General features: G+C 59.4%; 1 protein-coding gene across 1 annotated transcript in view; it reads left to right on the forward strand.

The window, feature by feature from the left end:
• Positions 1–2,369, forward strand: part of CFAP161 (cilia and flagella associated protein 161) — a 60,426-nt gene extending 58,057 nt beyond the window's left edge. Inside the window, exons 6-8 of the mRNA XM_037164206.2 lie at positions 137–295; positions 1,444–1,517; positions 1,829–2,369. Of these exons, the coding sequence (XP_037020101.2) occupies positions 137–295; positions 1,444–1,517; positions 1,829–2,024 (429 nt within the window). The 3' untranslated portion in view covers positions 2,025–2,369. The remainder of the gene's footprint in view (positions 1–136; positions 296–1,443; positions 1,518–1,828) is intronic.
• The last annotated feature ends 13,608 nt before the right edge of the window (positions 2,370–15,977 follow it).

Raw genomic sequence — 15,977 nt, forward strand, 5'->3', positions numbered from 1 at the left:
ACCTCCTCATACGGTCATTGAGAACAGGGATTATGAGAATCGTTTTAGGCACGCTTGCCATCAGCCAGCCAATTGCTTCCTATTTCCCAGATTTTCCGGTAGTAGAGCACGTTCATCTGCTTGCTGTCCTTTGCAGTTGTATCTATCAAGTGACCACAGGACCCTGCTGAAGTCGTCCAAGAGGTCCTGGCTCCAGGAGGTGTACCTGACAGATGAAGTCTCCTACCTGAACTGCTGGCAGGCGGCCTTCCCCGACCCCCAGCTGCGCCTGGAGCACGAAGGCGTCCCCATCCCGGTGAGCACAGCCGGGGAAGGCAGAGGGGTGCACCATGCTGTGGGGGGAGGTGCTTTCCTGCCGTCTTTGAATCGGGGCTCGTGGTGGCTCCAGGACCTTATGTGCCTGTATTTTCTCTCTCTCTCTGTCCCTGCGTTTGTATCTCGAGCTTGGAGGGCACCGTCCTGCCCTGTGGCAGCTTTCTGCACCCGTGTCTCTCAACTCTGCCTGCTCTGTAGGGTCATCTACAGAGCTGTGTGAAAACCCCGGGCTGGCCCTGAGGGTGGGCTGAGGGCTCTGGCCTGAGGTCGCACGGATGCTGACACTGCGTCCTCAGTTTTAAGGACACTGGGGCATCGTGGGCAAGTGAAGGGAGAGTGGGGCGCTGTGCAGGTGATCATGGTGGTCCCGCAGGCAGCGCCTTTCTGTCCTCACTGCTGGGTGTCTTCTGGGGACCCTGGGCCCTGCAGGACGGACCGTGGTGTGGGCCTCGTGAGAAGACAGGGCTGGTGGGCACGGAGCGGTGCCGAGGGCGGGAAGGCATCCATCCCGAGGGCAGAGTTGTTAGAACCCGGTGGGAGAGTGTGCGGTTACAGAGGGTCGGCCCTCCGAGGTGGCTGTCCAGGCAGGCCCCTCCCCCCCTCTGAAGCCCCTGCCCCCTGAGCTCTACCCTGGACCCAGGTCACAAGGTTCTGTCTCATGTGTGGACAGTCCACTCATGGTCCAAGGCGATGGACACCTGACGCACTCCCCCGTTCCGCTGGCCTTCACCCAGCCTTGCTGTCGGCGGGATTGCCTGTGTTTCCGAGAGTGAGGTTGTCAGTGCCTCGGTTTCCTCGAGTGCAGAGCCGGGGTGGTGAGAATGCGGCCCAAGGGGTTGGCGGCACTCACATCAGGGGCGTTCTCACCAAGCCTGCATAGCCACCCCCTGACCGCACCTCATGGTCCGAGACCGTGTCCAGGTGGCTGGGGGCCTGTGTGATGCTTCTCGGCCGTGCCGCGTCTATGCTGGTGCGCTCCCTCCGCCTGTCACGCTTTGTCCCCCAGTCATTCCGTGTGTATGTTGGAGTGAATTGAGGTGAGTGTGCAGTGCATTCACCGATGTTTGCTTTCAGGAGATCGGGGGCCTTAACTCATAATGCAGATAACATTCTTCCTTACTTTTAAAGGCAAACCGCAAAATTCTCATCAATCACTGCCACACGAACCGGGGACTGGCTGCTCATCGGCACCTCTGTTTAAGGTACTGTGTCTCAGGGCACTGTGGACGCCACCGGGGGAGGGTGTGCTGCGTCGCTCAGCAGAGGGGCTCCATCTGACGTGCGGCGGCACACCAGGCCGCCCTTCCACCAGGGGGCGCTGTGCGTGGGGCTTCCTGGCGGCCGAGGTCCAGTCGGAGCCCCTTCCGCTACACAAGTCTCTGCAGCTCGGGAGGTTTCTAGCCATCGTGGGTCCCCCCTCCCCCGCAGGGTGCCCAATGGGGTGAGGCTTCCAGGCACACAGGCTGCGTGCAGAGAGCTGCCTCCCCACCGTGTTCCTCTTCTCCTGCCCCAGGACATACTTTGGAAAGGAAGCGGAGGTCGCTGCTCACACCCACCTGGACTCGCACAGGGCGGAGAAGCCCAGGAACCACTGGGTGCTGGTGACGGGGAGTCCCCGGAAGGACGCGTGCACCGTGTTGGGGGAGCGCGCACCGCCCCCACAGGACGCCCACACCCCGGAGCAGGCGGCCGGCCCAGAGGCCCAGTGACACACCAGGTGTGGCTTCTCCAGACACCGGTTCTCTCGGTCCCGCCTCAAGCTATTTTTAGGGCACAGAGCTCCCTGAACGCTGTAGTGATAGAAGGCTGTATGAAGGTTATTGACTTAGTCAGTATTGGGCTGGGGGTGGGGGGTCTCGGACACAGAAAAGCCAGTCCTGGGAACTGCTCAGAAATGGTATTCAAAAGGGACAGGTGAATTCTCTTGCTGATGACAAAACCCCGAAGACCTCAGCGTCCTGCGTGGGTCCTGTGTGGCAGTGGGGACTGCGGGCTGTGCGGTACCGGGGAAGGCCGTGTGTGTGTAATAAAGCTGGTGGGCTGCTCTGAGCGGTGGCCCCACGGTCCCTTGATACCTAGTGCCCTGTTCCGTGAGACCACCTGTGCGTCGCTGCGGGCCGTGGCCTCCCCTCAGAGGGCAGCGCTTCCCTTTGTGACTTTGGCTCTGCCCCTGGCCAAGGAGGGTCAGGGCCTCTCCCTGAGCAGTGAGTCGTGTTACTTCGCAGTCAGCTGTGCACAGCGGAGTCTCTGTTACTTCCGCCTCGTCTCCCAAACTGGCACAGCAGTGGTGGCCACCACTTGGTCTGAAGGCTCCACTGTCCTTCCACCTGCTCCTTCTTTGTGGGGGACCTGTGGTGGGGAAGGTGTCCTAACAGGATGGCAAGACCTGGCCCCACAGGTAAAGGTGAGCTCGGGCTGGCTCCCGCACACATACTGGGAGAGGCAGAGAGTACATCAGAGGTGGTGCAGACTCACTGTAAACAGATGCAGCCACAGGGTCCTGGGGTGACCTTCCTTGGTTGGGGGGTGGGCAGGTGCCATCAAGTGCTGCGGCAGGTGGGACGGGCTTCCGTGTTGGGCCGGGCGTGGCATTTGCCTGCAGAGGGTCACGTTTACTGGTGTGGGGTGCAGCCCGGGCACTGGGCAGCTCTGTTGTGCAGCTGGGGCTGGAGCTGTGGGGTTGGAGGTTGGGGGGATGGGGGGCTCCCCCTGTCAGGAAGGCTTTCCTCAGTGGATGCTTCCCTGGCCATAGAGTCCAGTGATGGCCCAAGGCCACACAGCTCTTACACAGTGGCACTGGGCAGGACAGCCAGCCTTCCAGGTCTTCTCCCAAACCATGGCATCTGGCCTCCGTATGCTCCTGGCTCCGTGGGTCCAGGCAGTTCATCGTTGGGGGCGCTGCTCTGCGTATTACATGATGTCTGCAGTGCCCCTGCCACCCGCCTACCCACCCAGGGCAGTGACACACCTGCGTGTGACCACCACAACTTGTCCCTGGGCGGGGCTCTGTGTCCCCTGGGGGCACCCCTGCTCCGGGCCCCCCAGACCTGAGTCTGCCATCCCAGAGGGTGTTCACCCTTCCTGTTTTCATTTTCCCACAGAGTGTAGAGGTGGCAGCGTCTCCAGGAGAGCTGCCAGGTTCCAGGTGTCCTAACAGTTTGCTTTTCACATTTGGTCTGGGAGTTGGTGGGAACCTAGCGGTTTGGGCAGATGGGCCCCAAGGACAAGGTGGCTGTGTGGTCCCACACCCTGGCCGGCGGGTACAGCCCGAGCAGCGGTCTGCAGCATGGGGCACACAGGTGGCCGCCAAGGTGGGCAGGGAGGAGCTTACCACCTCTACGTGTGCCCTGGCGCCCACCTTTCCCAGGTGTCAGTGTGTGTTGTCTGCTGCTCAGGGCGTTGCCCTCAGTGTGTATGTTTACTGAGCGTGAGGAGAGCGATGTATGTAAATGTAAGTCATATGTAAGACATGTGTGTAAGTTTGCGTGAGTGTGAGTACGTGTGTGTGCGTGCGCAGCTGATGCTCCAGACCTGCTGGGGAGGCAGCACAGACCCGTTTATAGATTTGATGGTTATTCCGTTAGACACATTCAGTCATTAAATGTCCTGATTATATTGCATAATAATTAGACCTGCTATTATTAAATATGATTATTAATGTAACATAACCAGACCCATTATTAAATATAATCATTACTGTAATATAACGAGACCCATTATTAAGTATAATTATTATGTAATATAACTAGATCCATTTTAATTATCAAATAATAATTCTTAAGTGATAATAATTCGTAGATCTGTTCATAGACTTGATAATCCCCTGCTGGTTGGGTCCCATGCACGTGTGGTCTGGAGAGAGCCTGATGGCGCTCTGGTTGGGTCCCTCAGGGGGAGCCGTGGGTGACGCAGACAGGAGTGTGGCACCTGCAGGGGAAGGTCCTTAGGACGGTAAGGAAGGCGGTTTGAACGCCAGGGGCCCCAGGGAGTGTGTGTCCAGTGCGCACTGCAGAGCCTGTTCGCGTGAAGACAGCGGGGCCTGATCGTCTTTCTCTGCCCTGAAGGCCACGGCAGCTGGGGAGCATGAGGGCTCACTCACTGGGCGGGGGGATGGCCCAGGTCAGAGAAGGGGCAGAGCCCAGGCGCTGGAAAGACAGGGGCCGGCTCAGAGCACACCCCCTCCAGCCCCCTGGGATGTCAGTGGCTGTCCACAGGACCAGCCAAGCCTCTAGGAGAGCGGCCCTGACCCGGGGTGGGAGGGTGGGAGGGTGTCCGGGTGTTCGGTCGAAGTCTAACCTGGAAGCGCCCAGGCTTCTCTCCTGGGTTTGGCCTTGCATTTCTCAAAGTGGCCACAAGATGTCACTGTTGAAAAATCCTAACTCAGTGTCGCCCTCTCAGAGGCCGAAGTTCACGTGAGAATACCAGGGAGTTTCCAGTTTTCACAATTACACTGTAAGAGGTGGACAGCAGGGAGCCCTGAAAGGGCTGGGGCCAAGGCATCAGTTAACTCTTCCTTCTAAAAGGCAGGCTGGTCGGGCGTGTGTGCGAGCTGCCCCGACAGCCTGCGGAGGGGCTCTGCCTGGTGGGCCTCGGTGGGCATGCAGCCCCTCTGGGGCTCTTTACAGACTTTCCGTCTGAAGCCTAGAGCTCGCCCCAGGAAACCGTACTCCGAGCCCAGGCCTGGGGACCCCAAGTGATGTGGCCAAGCGGCTGCTCTCCAGCTTCGCCCTAGCCCTTCTCCTCACCACGCCTCGGCTTTCTCTGCGGGGTCACGGGCTTGCTCTCAGAGTCGTCGGTGGGTCCAGTGGAGTGAGACACGTACTGGAGAGAGGCACGGGAAACGTGCAGGCAGGGGACCTGGGGTCAGTGTGGATATCGGTCCCTCCCTAGCTGTGACCTTGAAGCCACTGCACCTCCTGGAAGCTCCGTTTGCTCCTAGGCTAAAAGAGAGTGGAAATGTGCCCCCTGGGCTGGTGAGTCCGCCACCGTGAGTGACAGTCCTGTCCTCAGTGCTCCCACCATGAAGTGCGGGCGCTGGCTCCTCCCCACCACTCTGCTCTGTCACCGCGTCTCCGTCCAGGGCAGGGGTGCCTCCTGGAGTCGTGTCTCCACTGCGAGAGGGTTTTCGACACAGCTGACATTTTCGGGGCCCTTATCCACTTCAGGCCTGGTTCTAAGTGCTTTCAGTGAGTTAGCCAATCAGACCCTCACATGTGACCTGTGAGGCAGTGCCCTGGTCCTCTGAGTCTGGCAGGAGGGGAAGCGGAGACACAGGCAGGCGGTTTAGCCAATGTCGAAGGCCCCTGTCAGGGAGCCAGGCAGCCTGGGTGCAGGGCCAGGGCACTCGGCGCCCCTCGGTGCTGCCCCATCCGGGGTGGAGGCCTCGGTGGGTTCCTTGCGTTGCAGCGAACCAGCAGCTTGGAAGTGGAGCCGTGCTGCAGTGCATTGTGGGGGCGGGCAGGCCTGGGCTCAGACCTGCAGTCCTGGGGCCCTGCCTGGGGCAGGAGAACCCAGCCTGCAGAGCGGAGCCAGGTGCAGGGGACAGGGAGTCAGGGGGCCTCTCAGCTTGGGAGACGCCTGGCCCGGTGGTGGTGGGAGGGACTGGGGGCACAGGCAGCTCCTCTCTGCGGGAGGCTGTCCTGGAGCCTTGACACCCCGGGCTGCTGGGGCACATGGGGGACCCCTGCCACCCCACACACCCGTAAGCCCAGCGGGATGGTGCACGGGGTCGTCTCTGGTACCAGCTCTGGTCCCGTGTGCAGGCCGTGGAGCCCTGTGCTGGGCTAGGTGTGCAGACATGTGCAGTCTCAGTGGGGAGACCATTAGAGAGGCCCCCACGTGTCCAGGGGGAGGCTACGGGCCACGGATGAGCCAGCTGGGCCCTTCCCTTCCCTTTCTGATTGACTCGACTTCCTGCAGCTCCTCCAGGCCTCCCCGGACAGCCAGGCTGCCTGGCGAGGGGCTGTGGACTCTGTCTGGGGAGCAGACCCACTCGGCCCCCGCCCTGGGGCACCGACGCCACATGCAAGTCGCCCTGGGCCATCTAGAGGGTGCCTCCTAAGGCTGTCCCAGCTGCTGGGCCGGAGCCCCACCCTTCCTGCTTCCCCGCAGCGTCTCCGTGCCCTGTTACTGTTGGCTGATGTGAACGGGCTGGGTGCGAGCCAAACATCTGCTCATGTCTTCTGACTGCTCCCAAACAGACGGCAGGAAGCAGCGCCGCCCTGGGCTGAAGTGCCAGGGCCCGTGAGCTGACACCCCAGGACACTGCCTCTCGGGGGGTCTGGGAGGGCCGAGGGAGAGGCCTCTCGGGTGCACACCCTCCCCTCTCCCCAGGAAGGGACAGCCTACGGGTGAGGGTCAGGGACGAGTAGCAGAAGGGAGATGTAGGTCACCGCAGGCAAGGGAGAGGGGGGTGTGTCAGAGTCCCCTCCGGCCCTGGGGGAAGGAGCGAGACCTCAGCCCCTGGCACGGGCGTGGGCGTGAGGGCTGCCGGTGTGGTTCCCTGGGACACAGACCCTGGGACACAGACCCCGAGACAGGGATGAGGCACCCTGTACTGGAGGAGATGAAAGCCTGGGAAAGGTGCTGTGTCAAGCAGGTGGCGCTGGGGGCCACTGAGATCCCGCCCCACCGAGGTCCCTAGAAGACAGGGTGAGCCTCGGTTACCCCACTGTGTGTGGGCATGTGGGAGATTTAGCCCCCACCCCCATCAGCACGGACGGAGGGGCTGCCACTCCTGGGGCACCGGCTGGCTGGCTGCTCTGCCATTGCCTGCAGGGGCCAGAGAGGCCTTCGGTGAGGGCCCGGTGCTGGCCTGGCCGGGGAGTCCCAGAAGGCCAGGCGTGGGAAAAGAAGGCCCCAGGTGAGGGGTGGGTGGGGACGCCGCTCCTCCAGTCACAGTCAGTTGTCTCTGCCTGTCCCGCGCTCTCTCCCGCCTTCACCCTCAGCTGCCGCGTCCTCACGCTCTGCCCTCTCCGAGCTCCGCGCAGAGCGCCGTGGCAGCTGAGCGCCGACCGCCTGCTCCTTCCCGGGCGTGCCGTGGGCACTGACGGGGCTGCAGCGGTCAGCGACCTGGTCCGTCCTTTGGCCTGGTCAGGATGTCATGGTCCTTCCAGACTGACCCAGCTTCACCTCAGCTCCCAGCGACGCTGTGGCTGTCCTGGTGCCAGAGTAAACTAAGAACTTTAGCACCTAGACCTGATACTCTAGGGGAGAGTGGGGGACAGGGTCTATTTAGAAATCCCCCTCTTGTGACAAGTCTGGCCCATAAGGCTACTGTGTGGCGGGAGGGCCCGGAGTCCCAGGTGATAGGCCAGAGCTGAGTGACTTGCTCTGCCTTCCTCCCTGCTGGTCCCTGCAGCCCGGTCCCGCCCCCAGGCAGGGCTGCATCCTCGGGCTGCCTAGGAACGGAGTGGAAGCAGGAAGCATGTTAAAATGCTGCTGTCCTGTCCACATGTTACTGTTAGAAGTGGGAGTGGGGGAGAACGGAGGGAGGGAGGGGTGCCGGGCTGTTTGTGGACGGGGAGGACTGACCCGTCACGCCCAGCCCAGCAGGAGGGAGGGCCTGCACGCTTGGGTGGGATCTTGAAAGGGAACCCAGCTTTCAAAGCAAACAGTCAGTTGAATTACTAAGCAGCCGCCTATTGACGTAAATATTTGTAGTTTGCTTCTGATGGAAAAGTCATGCCTACTGAGTGTAGAAAGTGGAGGAAAAGGGGATACTGTTAATTTCTAGTGTGTTTCCTTCTCACACATTTGACACATTGCGTGAGCCCTGACAGACGCCTGTCACACTTCATGCCCCGATCTGCTGAACCACTGAATCTGGGGGTTAATTGATGACCCTAAGATGCCCTAGCTTATTCTGATCACAGACAGACAATGTTCTGCCACAAAAATTAAAACTCCAGGCACGGACGCACTGGCAGAGCGGAAACTGAGTCCGAGACGTGAGACTGGTCCTCTGGGATGGCTCGGAACCACGCGGGGCTCCCGGGGACGAGGCTGGAGAACTGCCTGTTCTGGTTGGCGCGTGCTGGCGGTTACCGGCCGCGTCAGACACGGCGTTTCAGGGAAGAGGGGAGCCCGGAAGAACATGACCGCTGTCCAGGAGTAACAAGGGCGGATGGGGAAAGGCCAGAAACGGAAGGGGGAGAATAACCTGCCTCTGGAGGACAGCGTGGGAAATGGGTGGGGGGCAGGTGCAAAGACGGGACCGGGGGTGCGGTGCCCAGTGTGCCACCGCCCAGTCGGAGTCAGGGCCCAATGCAAGGGGCAGCCGCGGCCACGTGTCAGGGTGCCGTAACCTCACCCCTGCTGCCGCGGGTTGGCTGGGGTGTGCCACCGGGCTGTTGTGGGAAGGGCTTAGGGGCCAGCAGCAGAGTCTGGGGAGGGCACGGGTGTGGCTGCTGGAAGAGGAAGCTGCCTCCGCGTTCAGAGCCCTACCTCCGAACAGGGAGGGAGGGGAGAGGGGGGAGGGGACCCCGTGTTTTGCTATGTGTAATGCGCTCTTTGTTGCCCACATGTTTGAGGGAGAAATAAGGATTCACATTATACGTGGGTGGGACTAAGTCCATAATCTACATAAATGTGTTTAGTTCTTTTATTTGTGCTTCTGCATTAGAAGTGTAACTTTAGAAAGTAGTAATGATATCTGTAGGCAAAATAACACCCTGGAATACAGTAATCGGTTTTATATAGAAATAAAAAATTGAATAAAAGTTAAAATGAAAGATTTTTTTTTGAAAGGTTGGGCCAGAAAGGTGGGTGTGTGTTACACACAGAAGTGGGTTATGATCCTGAAAAGGAAGCCTGTGATGATTTGCGACCTTCAACCCTGCAACAACCCTGAGACCCCCAACCATTTGTAGGGAACCAGCAGGCTGAGAAAGCAACCCCCAAGGGGGACAGACTTTCAGAGCCCCCCACCCCCCCGGGACGTGGCCAAGGAGGCAGTGCAGAAGGAAGAACCTTCCGGAACGGGTGCTGGGAGAGCAGTCGCTAAGGCAGCGTCCCCCCCAGGGCACAGCGCAGGGCTCCTCAGAGAAGGTCATCAGGGGCTTCAGGACCCCCATGGCCTGGGGGCTGCAAGTGTCTCGTTTCCTCCCCTGTGGGCGGGACATTGTGGCTGTTGTCCTGCAGCGTCACCAGGTTTGCAGAGGGCAGCTGCCTGGATCTTCTCCATCAGCAGCTGGCAGACTCCTCAGCCCACCCGTCAGACCCAGCCCACTGCCCGTGATTGGAGATGAGGTTCGGGGGGAACGCAGCCGTGCCCACTCTCCTGCCCATCGCCCTGGGCCGCCTGGAGGGCCTGCCGCAGCAGAACAGTTTGCTGAGACCTGTTCTTGGAAGATGGTCCTCTGGACCGGGAGAACCACATACATGCCGGGTGCGTGGGAGCTGGTTGCTGCGAGGGGGCGGGGCAGCGGGTCATTTTCCCCCGAAACAGCCCGGATCCCAGGTCACCCACCGGAAGGGGCTGCCCTCCAGAGTGGCCGGACCGGCCTCAGACTGTGTGCGTGCCTGAGAAATAACCTGTTAGTTAAAATACTTGTATCGCAGCTGAAACTGCCGTTCTGCCTGATGCAATACACGTCATGTATCTCTCATAATCTGAATACAATTGAATTTATACTTGTGTGCAACGGCTATGCAATGATACAGTGTTAAGTTTGTAAAGGAATTAGCGTCCCACATTGTATAAAGTAGATGCACGCCTTTACCAGCTTCCTGCTATTTCCTTGGGTTATTTCACCGATGATGCACGGAGCCTGTGAGGGGCTGGGGAGGAAGAGCTCCCTCCACTGGGTGTGAAGGGTGACTGTGTGGTTCTTCCCAAACGCAGCTTGCCAACGTGGTTACCCCTCTGGTCCAGCACTTCTATTTCTGGAAACGTACCCTCAGAAATAGTAAGAGACGGGGCAGAGGTGTTTGTGTTAACTTTATTCGTAATATCCAACTGCCGATGATCGGACCGTCCAACAGCAACCAAGCAGTGTCCTGAGTGGCGGTGCCAAGGAGCCAGAAGCTCCTTGCTGGGCCTTCGGGCTGAGTGTCGGATGCAGCCTGAGGCTCAGGGCCTAGATCTGACCCTGGAAGGGGCAGATGGGAGGCCTCCGTCTTCCCCACGGAAGTCACTCCCCACCGACCACCTTGGGTTGCGGGTGGGGCCGGCCGGGGTCGGCTTCCTTTCCATTTCCTTGGCAACTCACGGCTCCTGGCTGCAAAGATTCTTCGGATGGGCTCTTGGACACCAAACAGCCACAGCTCAACATTTGGTTACATAAAGTGCAAATGAGTCACGAACACATGGATTATATTTCCATTCAAACGCATGGGGATTTCAGTTGATGGGAAAAGGGCAGCGGGCGGTGCACATCAGCACCGGATTTGAGACACTGGTTGAACTGCAGAGCAGATCCTCAGTCACGGCCATCTGTGCCCCCGCCAATTCCCTTCTCAGCGCCCTAGAAGTGACGGCTGCTTAGTTCCAGGGGTGCCGGAAGCTAGTTTTTCCCTTCAAGAAAGATGGGAGGCCAAAGAATTTGCCAAAGGTTCCCGGGGTTTACTGGTTCAGTCCCAAAGCCGGCGAGAACCTACACACAGTGCACTACGGTGCTTGCCTTCACCCCTTGGCTTCTGTGCCGGAACGACCTTCCTTCTTGTCTCTTCTCTGCCCCCACGTTGCCCATCTCCTCCATCGCTTGTCCCTTCAGTATTGGGATTTCCTGAGGCTTCCTCCTGAGCCCACAGGTGTCACTACCCTTCCTGGCGTACTTTCTGTGTGAACCCTTGGTTTCAAGTAGTGTCCATACGCTGCCAACGCCCAAGGCTCTGCCCCTCACCCGGATCTCTCTCTTAACATTTAGGGTCTCCTCCACTCGTGTGCCCACCAGGCATCGCTACTTTTGGGGGCTCAACAGATGCTCCAGGATCCTCGTGTCCGAGCTACACCCTCCTGCCCCTCATTCCAGCCATTCTCCCCGCAATCTCTGTTTTAATAACCGCAAGTTCCCGCCTTTCATGCCATTATTTAGTTAGCTCAGAACACCTGGAGTTTCCACTGCACGGCAGGCACTGAGCTACATAAGGGGACACGGAGATGGTAGTTCCTGCCTTCAGCGTCACGCTGTCCAGGATGACAGATGGACATGCGAACAAGTGGTCACAGGGCGCTGGGAGGCTCAGCACGAGGGTGGGCTCCGAGGCTGCTGCTGGAGTGCCAGGATCTACGGAGGCGTTCCCGCCCAGTGAGAAGGGGCTCGGGGCCGACCCATGGGGGCAGAAGGGGGTGACACCGGAGGGCAGGCCGGTGGGCTACTGGTGCCCCGCTCCTTGCAGGCACCCGGAAGCCCTTGTTGCTGAAACTGACTTCCTGATGTCCGGTGTTGGTGTCCCCGTGGCCTGTGCTGGCTGCGGGTTGTTCATGGGGACTCACACAGTCCGCTCAGGGTGTGTGGCGTTTGGTAGTGGCCATGGGTAATGGATAACGAGTGTGTGTGTGTGCATGTCCGTGTGTATACTGTGAAGCACAGACGAACGTACATAAGGCAAAACCTTTGTAACAAAACAATGAAAGGGTTTTGGAATAAACCCTTTCCACCTCTAGGCCTGCAGAATATATTTCATAATAAATGAAAAACATAAGATCCTCGCGAATGTGTTTCCAAAAAACGAAGTGTGTGAAAGATGGTTAAAGCCAGTTCTGTCCATCTGTGAGGTTGGGGTGGGGAGTGTCTCCCCGCTCGGGGGTCTCACTGTGCCACAGGCTGGTCACTCGGGCTGGTCGAGAGGGACCCCTGTTCTGTGGCAGAGGGGTGGTGGGCCTGGGGGGGCGTCTTTAGGCCCCTCCCTGTCTCTGAGCACGTCATTCTCCCTCCTGTCTTCAGCCTCCCCATGCACGTGCTCTGAGGACAGGACTTCCTGACGTGCTCAGCAGAGCTCTGGGGGCTGCTGAGGTGGGAGTAGAAAGGCAGGAGGCTGGGGCCGGGGAGCAGCTGCGTCACACTGCCCGAATGACTCCACACCAATCTGTCCACGTGTCGATGTTACAGGGAGGACGCTGGCCAGGAGGGACCTGGTCACGATGGCAGGCTGCAGACCACGTGGGAAAGCCGTCCTAGCTCTGACTCCGTGGCTCCGAGACAGCGCTCACCGGAGGCTGGGAGTGGACGTCACAGACGGCTGTCTTCCCGTCTGGGGGGCGCGTCGGGTAGGCCCTTCCAACCGATGCATTTATATGGCCAGTTCTTGATTGAGAAATTCTAGCCCGTGTTTTTCTCGTCTTTGTATAAGAACACTTGCATCTTGTCTCCGTTATTTCTCTGATCTGTGACCCCAGGCATGTCCCTGAACCGGATGGAGCCTCCACTTCCACATCTGTGAAATGGGCACACAGTGTGGATTAAATGGTGACCGAGGAGAGGTCCTTGTTCAGGGTGAGAACCAACCGTCGCTGATAGGTAGTGAATGGATCCGCAGTGTCTGTGGCTTCCAGAGCTGGCAAAGACGCCCCGAATTTCCGGACGGTGTGGATGAGACAGCCAGCCTGTGCTGATGTCTGCCTTTGAATGTGGTAGGAGGCTCAGCGTGTCCTTAAGATACATATTCAAAAAATCATGAAGCATTTTAAGTGCCGTACATTGGCCTCGCAGGCTGTCTGTAACTTTGAGTGCGAAAGTAAATTTTAAAGGCAGACAATATTTAGAAACGAAGGGGTAGTTGAGTAAGAAAATGGATTTTCAGCTGCATTTACCGTCCATGGGATGAAGGTGTTCAGGTTAACGATTACCCATTAGTCTGCTAGTGTTCACTGAGCACCGCCACCCAGCTCCTTTGGGGTCACTGTCATGCAGGCCGTCACACATCCCTCCGTGCCATGTGGCGCCTGCATCTGTGAGGATCTGTGGGAAGTGGCCAGGGTTCAAGACCTTGGCGGAGGCCCCCGGCCGCACGGGGCCCCAGGAGAGGAGGGGAGAAGCCCCAGAGGCCTGTGGCCCTGGGGAGATGCAGTGGGCGAAGGCTCGGACCCCTCCTGAGTGTTCAGCACGACGTGCGACGTCAGCAGGGGCTGTGGGAAGTGCTCCCTGGGCTGCCGTGGGGCAGAGCCCAGGACACCACGGACCCGTGGGCAGCTGGACGTGGGTGGGGCGGCCGCCCGGGAAGGAGCCTGTGCTGGAGCCCAGCTGGGCAGCAGCTCGTGCTCGGGAAGAACGGAGCAGGGCGGGCCGCAGGGTGCAGTGCCCACGAGGAGGCTGCACACTAGGTGGGTCACAGGGCAGGTGCCAGGTCCGGCGGGGGTGGGGCAGGCCTGTCTGTGGAGTTGGGAGCAGGCCCGGGCAGCCAGGCCAGTCTCTGGGAACAGGACGGTTCAGGGCTCCACTCAGGCATATGCAGAGCCCGCACCCACCACAGTGAGGGGCATCCTGGCCTCGCCAGTCAGACTCCCTGAGCCCCTGGCATCCTGGCTGCCCGGTCAGAATTGGCTCTGGATGGGGTGGAGCCCACTTTGCCAAGGGGCGTGTCTCTGTCTGTACCTCTGGCAGGCTGGGGGGGGGGTGAGGACCAGCCAGGGCAGGTGGTACAGCCGAGTGGGTGTTGAGGTGAGTGCCATCCAGGGGGCCGACTGAGTGGGGGGTGGGACCCCCCTGCCCCCCCCCTCCGCCCAGGAGGGTGCAGGACAGGATGGGTGGTCACGGCAGGTCGTCTCCCATCCTTTGCTGCAGACTCCGGGTGACAGAAAGGTCCCCTCCGTCACTTGGGCAGCAGAAGGATTAGAAAGGTGCAGCTCCGTGTGGGGGACACACTCTGGCCTCTCCAGGACCACAGCTTCCTGCACATACATTCCCCACCTTTTTTCCTCCCTAAGCATCAAACCTGTTCCTTGTGGGGGCAAAAAACAAATGGGGGAAAAATCAGAGGAAAAGGAATAAAAAATACTCGCAGTCCATTAGGCAGGTGACCTTTATACGCGTTTGGACATGTAGCTGACAGGCTGTTTACACACACACACACACACACACACACACAGTCCCAAATGGGTCTCACCTGGGGAAAATCAAGGCACGGGCAGAGCTAACATTGCTCTGTGGAGGGCTGGTGGGGGGGCCAGGGAGGGAGTCTACACCCTTGGATCTTCTAGCTGCAGAAGCACCTGCAGCCCCGCCCCGTTCACCGTCCGAGGCAGCCGCGTGGCCTCTGCGGGGCTGCTTCCAGCTCTGGCCCCACTACACCAAATAATCGTTCCTTCATAAAAGCTCGATTCAAAGGATCAAAGGCCTCCAGCCTTTGCTGTTGATTTAACAAAGTCTGCCTAGGAGTTCCCAAGGCAAGGATGGGACCTAAAGGACTTTTCCGATCATCCTCTTACAGGTGTGCATTGAAAGCCACGGCTGGTCCCCGAGCTGTGGGCGGACCCCGGGGGTCGGGAAGCCCAGGTGGCTGTCAGGAAGCTCGTGGAGGGGAAAAAAAAAACCTCTCAGTGACTTGTCTAAATCCCGTTTCCTGTATGTGGTTCGTGCCATACCTCCTGAGTTCGTGACCCAATTACTTCATCTCGAAGTGAGACCCACACACCCTCCCGGGATGGTCAGTCACTTTAAATTCCATGAAGCAGCCCCCCTTTTCCGGGCCGCACACCCCCCTCGCCCCCGCCGGCCTGTAGGTGGTGCTCCTCCGAGGAGACACTGGCTGTTCTGGCTGGTCCCCACGCACAGTGCAGCCTCGGCCTCCCGTACCTGCAATCGCAGGGCTAGGTGAGCCGTGTTTCTCAGAGCAAGGGCGAGCTGGTGGGGTCCCACAGCCTCCTCCTCTGGGGGTGAGCATGGCTGTCGGGGGGCTGTTCTGACTCCAGGTGCCGAGAGCAGGAGTGTCCTGGCAACCGGCCTCGGGTGCTGCCCCAGGCAGTGCGGTCCTTACAGGTGCGTCAGGGTGGGCTGGGCGGGGAGAGGGGTCGCGGGGACCTGGACCTGCCCTGAGCAAAGTGACGGTGGCAGGTGTGAAGCCTGTGACTGGAGGAGGCCCTGTGTGGTGTCAGGGGCCCGAGGCAGCCGTGGGGCTGTGTGTTTGTTGTGATCGTCCCTCGCACACTCACCGAAACGGACAACTCAGAGCCGGGCTGTCACTCACTTCCCTGGTGGCGTTTTCTCCACACGCCGGGCTTGCCCGCCTGCCCAGTCTCACGTAGTTACGTCCCGAAACCCTCCCCGGGTCTCCCCAGTTTTCGGCTCTGACTCTGCCCACTCATTGTATTTTTCTTTTTGGTCTTTTTCAGTGGGGAATCCAAGGATTTATTTAACCCGGCAATCAAATTGGTCATTTAAAATAATAGTCCGTCTTGTCCAAGTCTAAAAATAGACTCTCCCGGCAGGAGAAGGCAAGCGGGGAACTGGGGTGGACGAGGCTGAACCGACTTCAGAGCCCCGCCACCGGGGCTGGCCGCCACCTCGCCCTGGTCCCTCCTGGTCCTGACACGGGCGGGCAGGAGGGACTGTTTGTCTTGGTGAAAGTCCGCCTGCACTCTCGCCGCCCTTTCTGGGGACACAGGCTGCATTCACGAGTCCCCTGCCCCAGCCCTGCACAGACTTCATGAAAGGCGTTTTCACTTGGATTACACAGGCGCTGTGTGTGTGTGAGAAGGAGAAAATGAATCACTGCGATGTCAG

This window comes from Artibeus jamaicensis, unplaced genomic scaffold, assembly GCF_021234435.1.
Source record: "Artibeus jamaicensis isolate MK-2021 breed Jamaican fruit bat unplaced genomic scaffold, CSHL_Jam_final scaffold_612, whole genome shotgun sequence".
Lineage (NCBI taxonomy): Eukaryota > Metazoa > Chordata > Mammalia > Chiroptera > Phyllostomidae > Artibeus > Artibeus jamaicensis.